General features: G+C 44.5%; 1 protein-coding gene across 1 annotated transcript; it reads left to right on the top strand.

Annotated features, from left to right (window-relative positions):
* Window positions 1-1952: 1952 nt before the first annotated feature.
* On the top strand, window positions 1953-21294 carry LOC133109905 (matrix remodeling-associated protein 8-like). Its single transcript, XM_061219647.1, has 10 exons — window positions 1953-2167; window positions 8276-8302; window positions 8598-8900; window positions 9519-9620; window positions 10084-10539; window positions 16787-16945; window positions 17301-17331; window positions 17926-18002; window positions 18367-18441; window positions 18879-21294. Exons 1-10 carry the CDS (start codon window positions 2116-2118, stop codon window positions 18902-18904), a joined length of 1308 nt encoding a protein of 435 aa, XP_061075631.1. The 5' UTR covers window positions 1953-2115; the 3' UTR covers window positions 18905-21294.
* Window positions 21295-22528: the final 1234 nt, after the last annotated feature.

Here is a 22528-nt window from a genome sequence, read left to right as displayed (position 1 = left end):
TACTATAGCAATGTTCCCAAAACAGGTGATGTCATAGGAATTAATTTTCCACCCTTGCTTTTTCCTTTGAGAGAAGTGCAGCTACAATCTAATGCTCAAATGTGAACAAACAAAAATGCACACTGCCAGGATTACGCAGCTCCTTTTGGGTGAAAGAAAAAAAAAGCTTTTAAAGTTCATTTCCAGATGGTGTCTTCTTCAGTATTACTGCTATCGCACAGCTGAGAGTCTGAGGCTGCTCGTTTATGACGCCACCTTCCAGCCAGGGTACAGGGGATTTGGGACAGAGGGCTGATTGTTCTCCCGCATCCTGCTGAGAGGTAGAATGTGCCGAGTGTCCGATCCGAAACGCACTGCCTCTCCCCGCTGCCTCCTGAGCCCATAAACACCGCCCTGCCTCAGGCTGGGCCTGGCAGGCCTGCCTCTCTCTCCTGGCTCTCTGGGAGCATAGCTCAGCTCCCTGTGGGACCGTGAGGACAGGGCCTGGGCTATGGAGGGTGGGGGGGGGGGGGGAAGTGCCTGTGCCAGGAGCCAACTGCCATTTTATCCAGCACTAAATCAAACCTCCATCTTACACCCTCCTTCCCCAAAGCTTTCAGTAAAAGGCCTTGGGAGTCATATTTGCTATCAGTTTCTAAGTAGGCCCATCCAATGACTGGGGGGGGGGGGGGGGTGGGTTATAGGTAAACCTATAAACATGGTTTGTAAGCTATTAGACCCAGCTGTATTTCAAATTTCAATTTTCTTCCTAGAATGTATGTCCAGATATATTTGGAGTTACATTTGGTTCACAGGCAAACCATGATCAATCGTGGTTACATGGATCATCACCCCACCTGCACACAGTCAACCCCATGTTCACTTAGTTTGTGACCGCAGAACACAAAGGGTATTTCCAAGGCACTCCAAATCTTGTTCCAAGTCTTTCTGAAGACTTTGAAGTCCAGACGAATTCCTCTATAATCTTCAACACGATATCCTTAAATGGCTTACTGTAGATATTGCCATGGTTACCTTTCAGGATCTCTCGAAACAAATCACGTATAACCAAAGCTGATGTTAAGGTCTTTTAAAGATAAAAACGGTATTCTTAAAGTTTTTAAATGTTATCTTTATTGTAAAACACTCCTGTTACAAATATAGGGCGGAATGATGACAAATAGACCGCGGACTAGCCCTGGCTTCTTGCAGATGGTCATATTTGATTACATTTACTCCATCTGTGTCCGGACAGTTATTTTTGCACGTGTAAACATGTGTACATAGTGGTATTCATCTGAGACAGAGTATAAATATATATCTATGGCTTTAACCGTGTTGATATTGGTAAAGTGCCCAGGACCTGGGGATGGGTGCAGAGGGGCCAGATTCAAGAAAAAAACTGTTAAGAGGGTTGTCGGCGCGTGGCAACTGTAGAAGTAATTCAGCATTACTTCGCAAGGAAAAGGTGCGAGGCGGTTCTTCAGGAGGTGGGCTACGGATTTGTGCGTAAACTTTAGCCTGGCCAGGGACGGGTCTAAACTTGGCCGACACTTCTCCGTTTCTTGATGCACCCAAGGAAGATTAATTCATTATTGAGTAGCTACGCATTATGAGCGCACAGTTATTTTCACAAGTTAGCGTCAAACGATTAATCTCATCGTCGTGGTCAGGCTTTCAGGCAGCCTGTAGTAGGCTATAATACTATGATTGGAAGAAACACGGTTCGGAATGTCACAAGCCGACGTTTATCGCGTACTACAGTAGATGCAAAGCGACCGGGGTGTATTTGAAGTTCAAAGCTGTAACTCTTCACGAAGAAAGGCAGGGCAGAACGCAGAAGCCGAGAGGAGGAGGCAAAGCAGGGGGAGACGGTGGAGTTGAATTACACGTGTAGGGGGTCCAAGCGGGTGGAGCCATGGTCGTCCCAAATCCAGACAGAGGAAAGACGGTACAGTATTGCTGTTGTTGCGGGTCGACAAACAGCTTGTCTTCAAGTGTCCGTCCCCGTCTCCCAAGGCTAAAGGTGCATACCTGAAATCTCCCCAGGCAGGTGTACGGAGGGCCTGTTTGTGTCTCTGTTGCTTACTGTTCTCGTTAACTCTCTTCCACTTCAATTTAAAAAGAAACTTGGATATGGAGGCTGCAAGAGTGATTATCATTGCACGCATTCTCCTGCTGGTTCAAAGTGAGTACATTACATTACATTGTTGGCATTTGGCAGACGCTCTTATCCAGAGCGACGTACGTATCTGCACGTGACCTTATTTGTATATTGTATATTGTATATTGAATTCCGTTGCTATTCATGCTTCTTCTGCCATTTGTGAGAGGCCGTTGCCCATAAAACTGTTGTCTGTGTTTTTTTTCTTGATAGATACATTGTAAACTATATTTCACAAATGCACTACATTAGTTTTTCGTCAGTTTTCAGACAAACCTGTATTGTAGCTACAATATCTTTAAGTGAGGCAATAAGTGCAAACCTTTTTCTGAAATTAATATGATTTTGATGCATGTGTGCGTGGGTGTTTATTTGTTTGTATCCAAAAATAATAAACCATTAATTGCATGTGGAATGGAAGCAGCGAATTAAATGTAATTATAAATCAGTTTCAAGTTAGCATTATATTTGTGTTATAACCTACCTTCCTTTGAATCTTGTCAACATCTACCTGTTCCTTGATTAGTCCAGTCTTCTCTTGAAAGCATATCCTAGTAAAAGCGAACCAGAACAATTGGATTTCAGTGACAGCTGTGCATCTCTTGAAAATGTATTTTCCATAAGCCAACTCGAGGTAATAGCGGGCCCTTTCCGCTGACTCGAGTATCCCTTCTCTTGGCTACCTGTTCTGACATGCTGACACACCAGTGTTCACTTAACACCTGTTTGCATCCTGCGCTGAAACTTGAGGGGTGGGGCCGGGGGGCTTTGAGGAGAGGTCACCGAGTCAGTGGGGGGGTGGGGCGAACAGTAGCTAGTCGCTTCGGATAACGTCTCCCGCCAGCTGAACGAGATCGGAACGCTAGGCCTTCCTGGTCATTGCTGCGGTGCGGAGCGTTGCCGTTAGCGCGAATCATAACAACAGCTTCCTGATGGGTTTTCAGTCTGTGCCGATTCACTGCTGGCCTTTTGTTGAACTGAATGTCATAACCAGCTGTTTGCACCGTGGGATCCTGTTTGACAGGTTGCTGTTTTGATCAGACCTGAGAATCTGGAATCGCAACAACTTGACTGTGCTAGACTGACTGAGCCCAAGTGATTTGTCGGGCGTTTGAAACGCAAATATCGAGTTCATTTGTGCTTTTATTCATTAAAATTTGTCCGCTATCAAAAATAAATAAGTCAATTGCTGTCTGGCAAAGAAAGGACATTTAGCAATCTTTGTTTTGTTGTTGTTTTTATATTGCACATATTCGTTTTACCTCTATTGCTGGTACAGGGATGATTGGATATGTCAGGGCTACAAACAGGGCCGCTCCATTAACCAATGCAGGCAAGGTGCAGTATCATTGGTACAGACACTCTTTTTCGGTCGTGTGTTATTAATTTTGCCCTTTGCGTGAACAATCTGTTTTGTAAAGAGGCCAAGTATGCTGAAAGGGTCGAGGAAGTGAGGCATGGGGCCCGGTTGTTAATCACCCAGGAATATGGCGTTGCTTTCTCCTGACGTTTTTACAGCAGTATGTTTTGAGTTAGAGCTGGAGGTGGTGGTGGTAGGCGAGTCACCATGGGGTCCCAGCGAGCAGTGAGCTGTGATTATACACCTCCATCTCACGGAGCCGGTTGTAAACAGTGGTGTGATTCAGAGTGATTCATAATGAGGGGAGGGGAGCGCTGAACCGCTGCTGTCATTTGCACTGTCAGGGGTTTACTGGAGCAGGGGGAGAGGAAATGGAGGGAGAGAGAGAGGGAGGAGAAGAGAGTGGCGGGGGGGTAGAGTGAGAGAGGCATGGAGAGAGGGAGAGTGAGAGAGAGGGAGATTGCGAGAGGCGGAGATAGAAAGAGGGAGAGTGAGAGAGGCAGAGATAGAGAGAGAGTGAGAGAGGCAGAGATAGAGATGAGAGTGAGAGGGGCAGAGGGGGAAGGAGAGAGGGAGGCAGAGGGAGAAAGGCAGAGAAAGAGAGAGGGGGAGAGAGAGGCAATGGGGGAATGGGGGGGGATAGAGGACTTAACACTGCACAGCTGCAGAGTGGGACAGATCCAGAAAAGATAGAGAACACAGTAACGGACACAAGAGGTTTAAAAACATGAAGCTGTTTGGCACAGACAGCAAGTAAAAAGGATGTGTATTTGAGAACTAGGCAGGAAACACAAGTGAGCCATTGGATTGAGAGATATGTGAGAGCGATTGAGAGATTTGTCCGAGAGGTAGAGATATATGTAAGGGAAATAGACGGAGACAGTATGTCTTACAGGAAAAGGTAATGTGTTTAAGTTGCTTTGAGCAGTTACAGATGTTGAATGTTGACTGAACGGTGTACAGTGAGTGCGGGAGAGTGTAAGAGTTCATCCTCCGCGAAGCAGGATCAGTGAGGACTCAGTGATTAGAGTGCTCATTAGACAGTCCCCGGGGTGAGGCTGTCCTGGCGTTAGACTCCTGGGGAAAATCCCCGCCCAGTGAAACAGCGTGTTCAGCAGATCTCAGGATCTCAGAGGAGGCAGGCAGGCTGTGAGACAGACTCCAGCGCTGCGGTGCGAGTGCCAACACAGCCCCCACCCCGGAGCTACGGCTGTGACCCAGAGCCGAGACAGGCTCCCATTGGCCGCTCTGTGGAAGAGAGCGCAGCCACACAGTCCGTCATTGGCTGCATCTGTGCTTGTTGGTGTGTCTGTGTCTTGACTCTGAGCAGGTGGGATGGAGGGTGTGTGCTTGCATAAGAGAGAGTGTGTGCGTTGGTGTGTGTGGGTGTGTGTGTATGGGTGTGTGTGTGTGTGTGTGTGCGTGCGTGTGTGTGTGTATGGGTGCGTGTATGTGTGTGTGTGCACACGCATGCGTGCATGTGTGGATGGGTATATGTGTGTGTGTGTGTGTGTGTGTGTGTGTGTGTGTATGGGTGTGTGTGTGTGTGTGTGTGTGTGTACACGTGGACGAACATCTTGTTGAGTGCCCCTCTCAGCACATTCCAGCGTTGTGTCTCACGCTAGCACTCTCACTCTGGTGTGGATGAGTCTTACCAAGGTCACAGGCACACACCCAACAATCCCTCCCTCTTCTTTATTTTGGGGAGGGGTTGTTCGTCATGATCTTCAGGCCTGCATTTTTGGCTGTCTCCCACAGTTCCACTGGGACGCAATGCCAAGGGGCTCTTTTCTGTCTGTTTTCTCAAACTCCTGAATAGGTATTACAGGATTAAACTAATGAGTTTGCTGAAGCAAGCTTTTTCTCTGATCAGCTTTTAGCTGCATTTTATTATTGTTTTCTCAGGGTCTACTATGGTAAAAGGCATTTTTTGTGCTATAATGTGGATATTGGTGCTTATTTTGCTGATAAAATTTGTTTTGCTGGCAAAATGACACCCGGGATAGGTAGTTCACTGAGGTGTCCCAGAATGCATTTCCTGACCACCTTCTGTTGATGTTAATCACTGTTAAACTCTTCCATTACATCATCATTTTGGTTGCATAATTCCGGTCAGTCTGTTCTTTTCCCACATCAGCTTCGCAACAGTCATTTTAGATTTTCCATTCAGCTTTGATGTTAAGTGTCACAATAAACATTTGCCTCTTTAAAGTTATACTATACTGTCATTCTCTTTACTATGTTTAAACCACAAACATGGCAAGCATTTCAGCTTTTCCTGTAGCCTATGTGTGTGTGTGTGTGCGTGTTTGTGTGTCCCTGTGAGCATGTGATGTGTGTCTGTGTATGTGTGTGTATGGCCGTGTGTGTGTCTGTGTGCGTGTGCATGTGGTGTGCGTTCACATGAGGAAAACTATAGGGCAAATTGTAGAACTTGTGGTCCACTCAGGCCTAGGTTCAGTGTACTAGGTTCAGTGTGCTGAAAGCGAGTTGCTGTGGTTCGGCAGTTTCCACCAGACACCAGCAGCCAGACTGCCACGGCTAGCTCAGGAAAGGCCTGCTTCTCATTACCCTCGTGGCCATATGCAAAAACCTCCCGTGCATCTCAGTCCTCTGAAGTCCCTCCCGGAAATAACTGCCCCATCCTAGATTAGAACAGATAGCAATTTTGCTCAATAAGTGTACGGTAAAATATAAATATTTGCCTGTGAATATTACGCACCTTGGGGGTGTATCACAGAGCGGGATTACAGAGTTAACGAGATAAATTCACTGTGTAAATCCTGGAACAGATGTTTTTATTTCTGTCCATCGTCCAGTTTTGGGAGGGTTCCAGGTTTTACTCAGTGAACTGACTCATTAATCCTGCTTTGTGACATACCCCTCTGTGGTTGTCTGAGTCAAAAAATTAAAGTAAAAAAGTTTTGATTTGAGACAGGTGTGGCCTGCGCTCAGTTGCTCTGGGGTCGTGTGAAGGAGAGGTGTGTCTGTACACCTGTGCGGGGAAGGGCGGAGTCATAGTGGGTATGGGGGGTAGAGTGGGGTTGAGTAGAAAATATTAGCTTTTTTTAAAGTTATGTTTGCTTGAAAAGTGAAATTGTCTTAACCCATTGGTAAATCGTGAAATGCGTTGAACTGTTTGACCTCCTCCATCCGGCAATATTTTTGTCTTATGTCGCAAAAAAAGGAGAGAGTTCAAAATGAATAAATAATACTAAATATAAGATGAATTGTTTTTGTTGGTTTTTGCAGTGCGTATGTATAGACCTGTAAACAAATAGTAAAAAGGCCTGTGGTCAGTTGTTGATTAAAGCTCGGGAGTAAGAGAGATAATTGTGCTGAGCTGTGGGGTTTTTTGAGGGTTGTTATTTCCTGCGGCAGAACGGGCTAACATTGACTTTAGTTTACAGAGGATGAGTGTTTAACGTAGCGCAGTGACACTGCGTCCTGGCCGTGTTGATGCGCGCTCGTGAATGCTGGCTGTGTCTTCGGCACGCGGGCATTAAGCAGCAGGGCTGAATGGGGAGTCTGTGCAGAGTATATCTTTGTGTTGACCCATGAGTACATCGCAGTCCTCTCACAGACAGGGTGGTATGTGTAAACGTCTGAGATAGGAATAACAGGAACCCTCTCCAGCCATATGTTTTAAAAAAAGGTGTTTTTACCTTCTTATACCTGTTTCATCAGTCCTCTCATTGCCATCCCAACCCCCCCTTTTATACCACTTTCCTTCACTCTCTATCTCCTCTCACCTCCGTCCTTGTTCCTCAGTTCTTTTAGTGCCATCTCTATCCTATTTTTAGTTTTCTCTTATTCCCTATCATTCCCCTCCTCTCTTTGTACTCTCTATGTCACCCCTTCTGTCCTCCTCTTGGTTGTGCAGGTGGAATCTGTTTAACCAACCATAGCATGTATGGGAAGAGGGCTAACTGAATACAAATAAACAAGTAAACCGCTCTTAACTACAAATCAATTTATCATGAGGACTTTATCGAAGAGGTTGGGTACGATGTATTATTGAAGCCTTGTGGGGTTTATTCTGTTCCATAATTAGAAAAAAGTACAGTGCATAACGTTGAATTTCACAGCTGGTATCCCACAATAGAATTTTCTTGATCTGGTCACATATTCAGCGGCAATGCACACTGTCTTTAACTTTGGAAAACAAATGTGGACTTTTAAATTTGATGTATTTTAACTTAATGACAGAGTCTTATTACTGTTAGATACAGTCTAGGGCTCTGAGACTTCCTGTTGGAATTGTGTTGACATGCATTCAGGTCATGTGAGCCCTGTCTGTCATTTGTAAACATTCTGCAGTCATGAACGGTTACAGCTGGGGGAGTACAAACACTGTTTGACTCAGGCCATGAGGGGGAGGCTGTATGCGCAGTTTTTGGTGAGAAAGGGACACATTTGGGTGTCCACGGTCAAACATGGCACTCAAATCTTTTGGAATGAACTACAGAGAACCTTGAAGCAAGAGACTCTTGTATCTTCGGAACAATTTGAATGCTGAATTAAGAATCTGATTGTGTTTGATTGTAACTGTTTTCTATGTTTTCCTCTATAATTTATATAACTCGGCACCATTGAAAATTAGGGCTTGCCGTCAATGGAATTCTGATATTTAAATCAAGGAATAATTTATTTAAATCTAAAGGTATAATAATAATTCATGAAGATTTACTGATGGAAAACTCAATTTCAAATTCTCTCTAATGCATTCTGGGGGATGTTAATTTGACACTTTCTGATTCTTTCTTTTTCAGTTCCTGTGGCAGTCTTGCACACAGTTGGTAAGTTAAATCTCACGGATGGTGTGAATCCTCACAGTTGCATGTCTGTGCCATGATATGATCCCATATGACATTCTCTTTATTCTCCTGTGCCATTTCAAAATATTATCTTTGAATGTTAATTTGTCTGTGAATAAGTTCTCAGAGCCCTGAATCGTCAGTAGGCATGAAGGCCATTCCACTGACATACCATTAGTCAGAATGAGTTTTTCTGAAGTCATGAGTCATTAATAAGCCCTCAGCGGCAGTCCTGATTGTGGGTGCGGTACATTTCCTCTTTCCCTGTGTCCCTCAGTGTGGGGACAGGGCGGCAGCGACAGCGCAGTGGTGGCTGTGTACAACATCAGTGCCCCCGCTGGCTCGGAGGCGGTACTGCAGTGCCACAGCCAGCGCATGGTGTGGACCCAGGACAGGTTGCGGGACCGGCAGAGGGTGGTGCACTGGGACCTGTTCCGCAGCGCGCCGGACTTCACCATGGAGCGGGTGCTGGACATGTTTTCGGCTGGAGAGCAGCGGATCTACAATGCCTACAACAAGGACCGCGTCGGCATGGACAAGACCGCCTTCGATGATGGCAACTTCTCCCTGGTCATTAAGGGTAAGCTGGCGGACATTGGATCCGGAGTTTGTGTGGGCTTTTACCTGCCACTCATGGGTTGATACAGCCATTCGGTTATTGATTGGCAGTAGGCCAGTTGATTGTGTTATTGGGGTTGTCTATTTGCTGATATTTAGGAACATATCAAATGACAGGATGGTTCAGTGTACTGTAGTTCAGATCAGTGCCTTTACTGCCCCACAAAGGGAAATTCTCTCTGCAGCCAGGAGTGAACGCCGAAATCCATGTTCAGAAAGCAAAAGTTCTCCCAAGTATTCCAGTCTCCTGGATTTGCTTTTTCAGCCAAATGGTACAGTACAACTAATTACTGAAATCAGTTCTCTGAGTTTATGGGTGGAAAAAACACATGGCAGGATTTTACTTTCTAACCTTTGGACCGTCCACCTTATAAAAATCAATAACCATAATGGGCATTCACAGTACACTACATATATCAATTTTAAGTTAAAAGCAATGAGCTTTAAATAAAAGCAACTTCAGTACTTAGCTCCAGTTGGGGTGCAGCTGTATAAATAGAATGTGTGCTCTGTGCAAGTTAGCCTGGCTGGCTAAGGAATGCTGGGTCAATGAATTATTGCTGATGTGTTTCCTGTGCAGATGTGAAGACGAGTGACAGAGGCATCTATTCCTGTAACCTGCATCACCACTACTGTCACCTGTATGAGACCACTAAGGTGCAGCTGAACGTCACCAAATCACGTACGTGCTGAGTCCCTGATCTCCCACCGCACCTGAGAGAGCGTCCATTTTTGTGTGTGCTCATTCCATTGCATTTACATTTTACATTTTAGTCATTTGGCAGACGCTTTTAATCCAAAGCGACTTACAAGTGCATAGGTTCTACCATAAGTCAAAGCATCACACCCAGAAACTAGCAAAATACACATTTAAGATCTTATTTTTTCACACAAGTAGGAAATACTAGCTTGTTTTAAGTTACTGTTTGCTTGAGGAGTGAGATTTTCTTACCCCACTGGCAAATCTTATAACTGTCTTGCCTCATTGGAAATTTTGTTTGTCTTATTTAGTAAAAAGGTCAAATTCATATTCATGTAAGTCTCAGTATAAGAGTAAAGTTCTTGTTGTGATTGACTTATCTGCAGTGTATGTTTGGCTCTGAGGCGCCCCTAACAGTGCGTACCCCTCTGTCCTCTCTGTGCAGCTCGTAGGGAGAGGCGGTTCTGGGACGGGGAGAAGGCCGTGTTCGTGGTCCTGCAGGGCAGTACGGTCCTGCTGCCGTGCGTGAACCGCCGGCCCGTTTGGACCGAGTCCCACTCCGAGGAGGACCAGCAGGTGGTGCACTGGGACCGGCAGCTCCCGGGGGTCCGGCACGACCGGGCGGACCGCCTGATCGACCTGTACGCCTCCGGGGAGCGCCGGCAGTACGGGCCGCTCTTCCTGCGCCGCAAGATGAACATCACCGCCGACGCCTTCTCCCAGGGCGACTTCTCCCTCACCGTGTCCAACCTGCAGCAGCCTGACCGGGGCGTGTACTCCTGCCACCTGCACCACCACTACTGCGGCCTGGACGAACGGCGCGTCTTCCACCTCAGCGTGGACCCCCCCCTGCCCCCCGAGCTCACCGCAGCCCCCCGCATCCTCCCCCACGACGCCCCGAGTAAGAGCCGGCATGGCCGCTTTCCTCACCTGGCCCTAATAACACAGCAAAGTAGAGAAATGTAGAGCCCACACACACTGCAGTCTGTCTCAATCCTATAATGCCGTTCAAAACTGAATTTAGGCCAGGATTAAGCTTGACCTGTGTCTGTGAAAACAGCCCTTACATTTTTTTTTTCTCTAGAAAACATTAGCTTGTTTTAAGTTGCTTGTCAATTGAAATTGTCTTACCCCGTTGGCAAATCTTGAAATGAGCACAACTGTCTCAACTCATTGCGAATCTTTTTGTCTTATTTTGTCTTATTTACCAAAAAACATAAGCTTTTATGTCTGAATGGCAACAAAACAAAAGTACTTTCGAGACAGATTTACTTATTTTTAGTTTTTTGCAGTGCACTAGCAAAAATATGGATTTAGTATCACCAAAAAAATGCTAAAGATTCAAGCCAAAGGAATGTTTTCAGTCACGCTGATGAAGGTCTGTTCATCTTGGACCAACGCACCTGCTCTCATATTTCAAGATTAAGACAAAGATAACAGCGTCAACTTTTCCTACAGTTTTGCTGAAATAACAGAGGAACACTTTTAAAACCAAGACAACACTACTGTGCTGTAAACAGTGGTAGGCGGTAGTATTGAACTAATAGGGGCACCAAAGCAATGGTGATATGGGGGCTCTTTCTCTCCAGTGTTTGTGTACGCAGTGTGGTCTGGGCACACTGATCGAACCTGTGCAAATATACACAAATTGGGGAGGGGGGGGAGGGGCGGGGGGAGGCTCAATTTATTGATGTCGTCCCCCAGCTGAGCCCAGCCATGCTCCAAGAAAGGGCTTATCCTCCATCTTTCACTATTTCTTAATTCTCCTCTTTCTCTCCTCTCTTCAGTCCCTGGTTTTTGTCTGTCTGCTTCAGTGCCCTCCCACCCTCTTGGTGTCCCTGCTTTTTCCTCTCAGTTCTGTGGAAGAAGAGGGTGGATGGGGGGATGGGCTGGTGGTTAGGAATGGTCTGTGGTTGTAACTGGGTTTCATTTATATATGTTTTGTTCTGCATTTCTTGCTGCGAGTCAGCATGTCTCCGAGCCAGACCAAGTCTGCCCCCCTCCTCACCCCTCCCTCCCCGGACTCCCCCTACCGACTCCCTACTGAGCACGGGGGGGGGGGGGGGCATCTGACTTCAAAAGCGGGGCTCCGCTTTTGTATTGAGTCTCGCTCCTAGCTCCTACACCAAATCTCAGTAAATTACGATGGTTTGCCATGGCTTTAGCGTACGCGTTATTTCAACCCAGCTTTCAATCTTTCTTTTGTTATTCAGCTCCCTCGTTTTTCTCCCTCTCTCTGCCTCCCTCTCTTCCCTGAGACAGCCTGATGATCAGATAGCCCAGTGTTTGTGTTTGTTGTTGGAGAAGGGGGAGATTTAGGGGCTGTGTTCTTTGGATCAGTCTGTGGGGAGAGAGATGTGGTGTGGGGGGGAGCTCCTTCTGAGAAACCACTAATGGTGCAGTCTGCGACAGAAATGCTGCTTTTCATTGGAAGACATTTCATTCTTTTTTCTATCGAGACACTGATATGTTTACAGAAGCCATGGTTTTGCATTGCTAACACGAGCCGTGGGGGGATCTCTCATTAGAATGTTGTACTTACATTTCTCTAGAGATTACAGTATGTGATGAAACACAGAAAACAATGAAATTACCCCTTTGAAGAGTAGACTTTCTAGAACGTATTTTTTCTTTTCAAAATTCTAAGTCAGTGCTCTAGAACTCTCACTGTTTTCAATCAGCAGCAGTGATTGTGACATCAGCATTAGAATGTTCTTCACAGATATGGCATTCTAATGACAGTTCTGTGATCTCCGGGGTTACAGGGGCTGATCTCTCGTCTATGGTATGAGCGTGAATGAAGAGGTAAAGGGCCTTTATGTAAACAGACCCTGCTGTCTGTGTCCCTCTCTTTCTCTCTCTCTGGATACGGGGGTGTGCGCTGTTTATCGGCAGGAAAAGGAAGCGGTCTACATCTGTGCTGCATCTGTGCAGCTGTAACTTTACAGTGAGAGAGGTTATGTTAGATTTTTGACATTTCTCCTCCCTCTCAGAAAAAATGTTGGCCTATTTCTCTGCCTTATTTTTGTTGGACGCAAACGAATCCGCCCAGATCGGAATCAGCAGAACAGCTTCGCATGGTTTCGTACCATAATAATAATGGGGGAAAGGGAGCCATTTTAAGTCCAAACTAAGATTTAGGGGCCCATTACCTGTGCCCTCGGCACAGCCAGCTGTAAACACTAAGAGATTTTGCCCATGGTTCTTTTAGAGCTAAACTCTGTGAGTTATGGTGTTTGGCGTAACTGGTGTCTGGGGAGCTCTGTGTTCCTGCCTGCACTGTTGGGCGACATAAGTCCTTCACTGTTTGTGCTGGAGAATTATGGGAAATGTCAGTGTGTACAGCCTCTCTGTGACGTGGGTGCCTGCACTCTTTGAGGGGAGTGAACTGGAGGTCAGGCGGAGGAACCATGGCAGTGGAGCGCTCATGCCTGTCTCATTCGGGGGCATTTTATGAGGCAAAACTTATTTTCCCAACAATTAGCATCCCCCAAAAAACTCCTGAAGAAATTGTCTGCCTTTCTGTCTCCTCCAAAGATGAAATCCCTGCTGAAAACAAACAAAAATCTCAAGCTAGGTTTTGCAGCAGCTGGTATCTGGTAGACCAGCTCATACCCAGCTAGACCAGCTTATGACCAGCTTGACCAGCTCAGCACACAGCTGGATTTTACAGCAGGGATGTGATGGACTGTATGTCCCTCTGCAGTCTGTACTCAAGTGTCTGCGATACAGTAACAGTGGCACAGTACACAAATGATGAAACCATACTTTTGGTTTTGACTGTTTATTTGTGGAATAGCAAACTGTGCCTGCAACCAAAACCATTAAACAGCACTGCTTGTTCCCTGGTTCCTGTTTTAACCTCTTTTTGTGATGATCTGCTCTCTTATCCCACTGAGTGAGAGGAAAAGAACAGAGGTCCACCCACAGGCAGACGAGTATTAGCCAGTATGTAGGTCAACAAACTGGGTGAGGCTCTGTTGGGCTGAGGCGGTGGCGGTAGCATGTTGTGCACTGGCCGTCCTAAGCGCACGCAGGTTTTGATCAGTGCACCCAAAAATCCAAGGTTCCCCTCGTCTGTGATCTCAATCTCCCACCCACAAATGTCTTCATCGTGACAGGGGTCTAGATGGATCGTACATTGACATATATACTACACGAGATATTGAGACACTCAAATATAGTAAATTAAATACTACATTCACTTTTTAGCACACTGAAATAAGCACTTATAGTGTGTAATGTATTGATATTTTACATTGCGTGTATAAATGTGTGCTTAACACGAATACACAAGGCATAAGCAACAGCTGAAATATTGCAAAAACAAAAGAAAATATGTACAGATATTAGACTTACATTTTTTTAATGCTAATTTGAACATTAATGCACTTATATGAATATGAATATGTATATGAATGCACTTTATGACCCACAGTAAATGCATCACATTGGTCAGGAACATTTTTAGAAAGGCCCTTAGTCTCTGGTTGTTGGGTTAATGTGAGATTAACCGTTTGGTGAAGCTGCCCAGCTCCAGGCACTGGAAGGTGAGAACAAGAATGACCCAGCAGCTGGGTTTCCGGACAACCCAGCCCCAGAGCAAGGGAAATGTGTGGAAAATCAACATGAAGTTACCCTGCAAACGGACCTGAACAACCCAGAATTATGTTCACCCCAGCAATGTGTTTACAGAAACAACCCAGCATTTTTTCCGTAAGACACGGGGGGCGACATGGCTCAGGCAGTAAGAGCGGTCGTCTGGCAGTCAGAGGGTTGCTGGTTCGATCCCCCGCCCGGGCTGTGTCGAAGTGTCCCTGAGCAAGACACTTAACCCCCAAATGCTCCTGACGAGCTGGTCGGTGCCTTGCATGGCAGCCAATCGCCGTCGGTGTGTGAGTGTGTGTATGAATGGGTGAATGGAGAAGCATCAATTGTACAGCGCTTTGGATAAAGGCGCTATATAAATGCCTGCCATTTACCATTTACACCAGGTGCTTGTGGATTGATGGTTAGGCCTTGTTGGCCTTCATTGCTAGCCTCAGCGCTATGCTATGCGTTAAACATTAGGTACAGCGGGTAATGATGGTGGTCAGGTCACGCAGACTGAAGTCCCTGGATGATAGTCATTACAGAGGCCTGCTCCAGCTGGGGTAATGAGAATCACGTCTTTGTGCCTGTATTACCGTGCCCTCAAATTACAATGCCATGGAGGAGGTGTGAATTTGTGAGTGTAGCCAAGGAGCAGATTGCTGACTCTGTTTATTGCAGCTTAGAGCCTGCCACCCATACGCACCCCTCCTTGGCTCACTCAATAGACTCAGAGAATGAAAAAACGGTCTTACGCTCGTCAGGTGATGTCAAAACATCGGTTTCCTGTCTTATGGATTAAAGTCTGAGGCATCTCCTATTGTTTGCAGCAGGACTCAGGCACATCTGTTTTTGTTGACAGTCTCTAAGCTGTATAACAGCGTAAACAGTAATAGTAACCATATTTAAAAGGTACCAAAAAGATCCAGGGAAAATGTCTGATTGGAGTTGACATTTATTATTTATAAATGCCTGTGCTTGTTTATGTGGAGTATAGCTAAAAGCTTTCTTTGGGGTTCCCTGTCTTATGTATTTCAGTTGAACATTGTTTAAACTTCCAAGTGAATGTGCTTTTGAAGTGTTCGTTGTAAAGTTCACTTATGATCATGTTACAGTGAACCACTGAACAGTCCAGTATATTGTGTAAGTGTAGTTAGCTGTTACTGTTATTTGGAACTCGAATTTCGAATTTTGAGCTCTGAGATTTCCTGTCTGTAGCAAATGTTCGTTCTGATCTGCAGATCTTTTATTAGCATGTGAATACTTTTCAGGCCGCAAAGCTTTGCCGCAGACTGACTAATCTCCCACACTACCCTAATGAAAGTGTCTTTGCTATTGTGTGGGTTTTTTTACACTGTGGTTGACCGCCTAAAGACTTGTTTTTGTCATTGTCTGACCTTGGAGGGCAAATCATCCCTGCCTCAGAAAGAACAGCTTCTCCTCCTTTGTGGCCGTCTCTTTCATCCCATCTCCTGCTTCTCTCCGTCTTCCCTCCGCCTCTTACCTGCTTCAGCTCTCCGGTCTTGGTTTCCATGGTTACAGAGCAAGCGCCTCCCTGCTCTTTGATGTGCCCCTCACACCACTGGCCGGTGACATCACTGCCTAGCAGCTGTCAGTCAGATGGTGAGCGGTTTGTTTCCTGGGAGACATTGATGGAAGACTTTCTCGTGGAGATAGTTTGTGGCGCTTTTGAAATGGGGAGGAAGCAGACCTTTTGAATCATACCGAAAAAAAAAAGCCCACATAACTGACGCGGTCCAGTAAACCAATTCCTCTCGCTTCTCGTCATATTCTCCACTCCCCCCACCCCTTCCCCCTCTCTCTCTCTCTCACTCCAATGGTACTGCCAGGAAAAATAAATCGCTGCATGACTTCAGGTCTGGAACTCATTTCGGCTCAAAAACACTTGGATGGCGCGCCGTAGCTCCTCCTCTGGCGGACTGATAGAGAGGGAAACCGCAGGAAACAAGCAGGGGCGGCTCAATCTCTCAGTCTCGAAAGAATAGATGCGAAGTCAGAGAGTTTCCCACCAACTGTTTGGCTTGAGTTTTCTTTCTTGTGTGGTTGATGTAAACCTGGCTCTTCCGTCGCGTGTTCCAAACACAGGTGCCGTTGTCTTATCTCCGTCAACCAAAGTGCTTAATTCCAGAACTTTCCGTGGAAAAAGAATCGTATATCTATTGTCGTGATAAGATTTGCCTTGAGGAAAATTTTATCCAGCAAGATAGACTGTCCAATTTATCCAACTACTCTAGTTTAAAGTATTTAAAAAAGACTGGGAAGCTGAAAGCATGAAATTACACCAAGCCTTTCCCTGAGGTTTCAATATGAATTTCAAAGCCTTACTGCTTTTTTACTTTAATTGTAAATGTTGGTCAGCCCCATGGGAGAAAAAAACCCAATTTATGCAGAACGGGAGCTTTGAAGACCTTTGCAGCCCAAATATTAACATTACTGTTACTGCAACAGCACAAGAATGGCCCTGCAGTGTTGAAGGTATGGTAAGTGGTGAAGGGGATACTGGACCGCTGACCCCATATTGTTCTCTTCCTGCTCAGACACGAATGTGGTAGAGGTGCCGCGTGTCATCAACGTCATCGTGCCTGAGCACCGAGGTCACTTCCTGCAGCAGCTGGGCTACATCCTGGCCACGGTCCTCATGCTGGCCCTCATCGCCGTCATCCTCTTCCTGCTCAGCCGTCGATACAAGAAGAGAGGTCTGCCCCGCAGTGCCTAAATATATCTGTCTGTCTGTCTGTCTGTCTGTCTGTCTGTACGTCTGTATGTCTGTCTGTATGTCTTACTGCTGATTCGGCTGTGTTTATATGTTATTTATATGCTTTAAATATTTGTCCGTGAAAAGACTCCCTGGTTTATATTTAGCTCGAAGAGTGTGGTTGGCTGGATGTATTTCAGCATTTACTTTACCAGGCATCGTTGTAGTACAATTTACTAACAAAGGTTCAATTAGACGTGTATTTGTATATACTCTACAGTTTATTTAGTTGAATAACAGATCATTTTCTCATAGAACAGCCTTTTAATATCAATGTGTGTGTGTGTGTGTTTCAGCCCTAGAATATGACCTGCGGCGATCTGAGAGGTGAGATGATCTCTGTCATTCAAAAATAATATCACCACAAACTATCTCTTGTGAATTTACTGAATATTTTTTTCAGAACATTGTTCAACATTTTATGAGCTCCCCTGAGCAGATTTAATTTGAATTAATTATCAGCTTATGCCTTCTTTCCAATTTCCGCACGGTATTGCAATTTTTCCTCCAGTTGTTCTGCTTATTGAAATTAATTTGCAAGCCTTATGAGGCTTTGTGCTGTTTTTTTTTTAATATATAAAACTACCTACAGCAATACACAATACAATCATAGCAAAAACATGGGAACTGCAAAAAGGTCTAGGGTATCAGCTAAAAACTTCAGATACACACATACACGTACACTCATACTCATACAAACACTGATAGAGCACACACACGCACACACACACACACACACACACACACACACACATATACTCATACATACACACATAGAGTATGTACATACACACACGCACCTGATCTAACAACGCCTCAACAGAATTTAGGGAGAAAAATGGCCCCGTTCTGCGGGATCTTTGTGGCGTTTGCATATAACCGTCTTCCCTGCTCTGATGACTCTCTCACTCCATCACTCAGGGGGAACATGACCTCCAACGACTTTGAGATGGGGGCTACAGAGCTGAAGATGTGCAACCAGGAGGAGATGAGGAGGGGTGAGCCGGGGGTTAAAGTTCTAACTGCCTCTTAACTGCCATCATATTACCCAGGGGGCCGTGGGGCCTGGGCCCAGTCATAAGCAGACGTGGACAGTTCTGGGGATCAGAAAGTTCCGCCATTTTTTTTTCACCCATGAGCTGATTTCACTATAATTATCTCTACCTCCTGGCTGAAGAATTGTTCCCATTGAATTTGGATTGAATTAGAATTTGGAACAAAATTCTGGGGTGGACTGAACCTGGACTTTCCACCTCTGCTCATATCATAGCACATTCTCTCTCACCCCACTGTGCAGCCTGGTTTATGATGACCCTTTGCAGTGGCTGTTAATGTTAATTAACCTGCCTTCTTCTCTCACAGACTACAAAAACAACCTTCTGAAGGAGGCTGATATGTGTAAACTGCCGTCCGCAAAGGTCATCGACCTGGACAAAGGTAACAGAGCCACAGTTTTAAATGCTGCATGTACAGCACACCATTGATATGCACCGTGTAACTGAAACTGATTAATTGACCTAGATTACCCTTAACTGGCTATTGCAGGATAAACTGTGGCTAATTTGTCTGGAACAGCCCTGGGTGTAATTTAATAGATTAATAACTACACTGACAAATGCCTCCATATCTCTCTCCTCCTGCCTCTCTCTCTTTATTGGTCTCACCCTCTCTCCTCTCTCCCTTTCTCTTTCTCTGTCTCCCCCTCTCTCCCTCTTCCTTCTCTCTCTCTCCTTTTTGCTGTATCTCTCCCTCTGTTTGTTCTTCTTGCTCTATCACTCTCTCTCCCCCTCCCTCTCTCTCTCACTCCCTCTCTCTCCCTCTTCCCCCTCCCTCTCTCCCTCGCTCACTCCCTCTCTCCCTCTCTCTCTCTGCAGAGATGGATAAGGCTGCGTGGAAGTGAGGAGCAGTGGAGTGCCACTGGCTGGCCCAGGGCTGAGAGAGAGAGAGGAGAGGAGATGAATGAGGGTGGGAGGGGTCTGTGTGAAGACTGTACAAAGTAGAGAGAGGAGAGTCCCAAGTTCACTGTTTTACTGCCCCGTCTGTGTGACCAAACCCACCTTTCACCACCGTCATGCTGATTCGCTGCATTCCTCCAAACCTGCTTACCTTTCCCACAAAGCTATCGGTACTGCGCTATTGCTCATGAAACATATATTATCATATATTGACATAAGTGTATATCAATTTATGACAATGTATGGTCCAAAATGGAAGGAAGATATTTTTAGTAATGACAAGAATTTTTATATATTGATTCATAGATGTATAATACTTTTTAAAAATAAAACAAATCTAATACAGTACATAGCAATATTTTTTGCTAAATGTCAATTATTTTCATATTCATATTTTAAATATCAATATATTTTACATTAATAACTGGGTTATTTTACAGTTTACTGGATACAGTTTAACTATATTGAAATATAAGCATACGATTACATGTATGAAAGCTGCTTGGCTGATATGTTTCTTTTACAGGGTCTCTTAATATATGTTTCAAATATATTTCCTTTACTGTTAATGTATACAGTATGTTGTATATATTGCTTTTTTTCCTAGCAATATATGGTAAAATATATTTTAATATTTTAAAATATATACCATATATTGCTTTTTATCTTTTTAAGGGCTGGTTTTGTCGTTGTGTAATAATGTGGGCTGTATCTTGGATCCAACTGGGCTGCAGATTTTCCATTAGTGCCGTCTTTCCTGTCTATATTTCACAGTTAGCATACTGTGAAGCCTTCGTGGAAGACAAAACAAACAAAAAAAAATCCTACAGTATATTTTCTTCCAAATATTTCCATTTCATTTGATATAATCGGTTTGTCTTGTGTCCATGCTTTGCTTCTTAGATCAGTTAACTATATTCATAGTTCCTGTATTTGTCATGCATTTCCCCACACAGACAGACTTCCGCAAATAACTTCTTTTATAAAGCAAACCAAATTTGACCTCCAGTGTACTTGCCTGCTTCTGCTGCTGACTGTGTAAACAGTTCTTTGACTTGCAGTTCATCATTCCCTCAAGCTGAAACATCCCCCAGCTAATATACATGTATGATAAGAATATAATACCAAAGCCAAAATTAATGTTACTGTACATCGGGTTTTTTTCCAGGGACCATTCATTATTTATATCCAGTTAATGAGTTGCTAAATATTGAGCTAGAAACCTGGATTCTTTATCTTTTTCTTTTTTGGTTCGTTGGCGTAATCAAGAATTAGCTTATTCAACACCCTGAACTTAAACCTCCACCTTGTGGTGTCCATTCCAGCTCCCTAACCACTGTGCAGCCCAGTGGATTATCAGCTGCATGGGTTATGCAACTGCTTCTGCTGATACAACAGTGAATCCACGGGTGAAAATCTGTTTCCTCTTCTAAGCAGACTTCTGTGCAAGTGCTCTGAGACACTGAGACTCCAAAGTCTCTTCCAAGGGAATTCTCCTCTCTCCTTCATGTTACAGTTACTGTTTTTTTTTTAATCATAATTAATTTCTGGACTTTATGGTATTGTTCTTACGTATCCTTATTTGACTGCTCCTGTTTTCATGGTTTTTGTGATTATAGGGGGTTCAGCACTATTTTCCCAAAAGGTATGACAAACGGCTGTGTAATTGCCTGCAGCTACACATCAGCAAACCAAAGATTAAAGCATGTTCTACAGAAGCAGTGGCAGCATTTGTCATGCACCTCAATTCACAGGCACTAAACACAAAGCAAAATATGAAAATATGAGCAAATATGATTCTCCAATACACCATAGTGTGCCTTCCCAGGATGCTTTGCATTAGGAGCACAGGGAGATCAGGGGTTTGTAGTGTCTTTGAGGGTTTGTCTTTTGGAAACTTCTTAAAATCCAGATTGTACATTGTAACTTTGATCTTATAGGGTCATGAAGGTAATGTGGTCAGGAATAACTTCAGCCATTTTTCTAACACATCTCATTAGGAAGCATGTAACTGCTCTAAAGAATTGGGCTTTTTTCCTTCAGATAAACACAGCCTTCATAATGTATATTCCTCATGTTGTTGCTTTTCATAGTTGCATTATCACACTGCAGAATGGTCATAGCACTGCTCTGGAAATGTTTGCAGGCAAGTTTGGTTCAGTAGATGTTTTGAGGTCAGTTTGATAAAGTGGGTTCCTTCTCTGTTATTTGAGTTCATTTTGTTTTTTATTTTTATTTTTTGAGTTGGGTTGGTATTTTTTATGAGCGTTAATGACTTGTACTTGCTGAGACTACGTGCGGTGGTCTAATTAAACAGCCTTGTTGAAGACATACCTACCTGTACCCTTGCCCTGATGAATCTGCCAACATTATCCATTCTCTCAGACCTTAGATGTTGACTTGGGGACTCGCATCCATCCCCAAGTCAATGTGCTTTGGAGGGCATACCTGGTCGGTCAGGAAGGCAAGCCTTGGTTGTCTGACCGCTTAACTGTCTAGCCTGTGTAGCGAGAGGGAGATTGCCTGAGTCTGAGGTGGGATTTGAACCCCAGCCTCTCACTCGTCCAAAAACACATTACCAGTCAGCTAAAGACAAAGGCGACAACCCCTAGCCAAGGGCGACAACGCTTTTTTGAATTTGAGGGTTACGTCACGGTAACCTGTGACAAGCCTTCGCTTTACTAGCTACGAGTTAACCTTACTACACCTGCATGCATTTGTACGCAGCCCTCGGTCTACAGGGCCATGGGGCAGTATAGTTATAACAGCTACAACAGTGCTGGGGGTTCAAAGCAAGCTGGAAAGCCAGTTGGAGTACAGCCCCTAAGGACGAGTGTTTTAGAAAGCTCTGTAATACAGTTTGTGGAAAGGTGGGAGGGAGAGGGGCTTCAACATACGATGATGCTGTTTTGAGCATCAAAGAAGGCAATGAAACCGAGTGTTAATGCATTCCAATAAAACAGCTGGATTCTGTACCTGCGTCTTTACATTACTAGCCCTGTTTGGCTTAACCTGCCCATTAGAAACACCCTGACTGTTTTAATATGTGTAACCATTAATTAAGCATGTTTATTAGTCCTTTAGGCTCAGGTTTTATGAAAGTAGGGGGTTATATACAATGTAAAAAAAATTACGCTAACAATATGTTAAGGATACAGTAGTAGGCTGTATATCAGACTAATGTTAAATGTATAACAGTGTTTCACTGTAATGCGATTATTGACTTTTCTGTTATTTACAATTTCATACACTACCTTAACTCTTTCTTTTTAAGCCACTGATGGTTGGATAGGACAGCATGCAGTTTGAAGTGTTTTATGAGCTCGTAAAAGGTTCAGTATTTGTGCGGTGAAGGTAAATTTGAGAATGTTATTTGAGTAACATTACCTAATGTTGGGTTGTGGTAAATTCACTCTCCACCAGAATATGAGCTGGATGGCAAGCCTTAAACAAGGACTGCAATCAGATGAAAATAACTCCCACATCCGGATGACAACATGTCCCTTTCTCTCTCCATTTGCATTAACAGTAGGAATGAGTGGGGTTTCTGTATTTATGCTACATTTTTT

This window comes from Conger conger, chromosome 14, assembly GCF_963514075.1.
Source record: "Conger conger chromosome 14, fConCon1.1, whole genome shotgun sequence".
NCBI lineage: Eukaryota > Metazoa > Chordata > Actinopteri > Anguilliformes > Congridae > Conger > Conger conger.
Note: the sequence above shows the minus strand (reverse complement) of the source record. Positions and strands in the feature narration are given on the sequence as shown.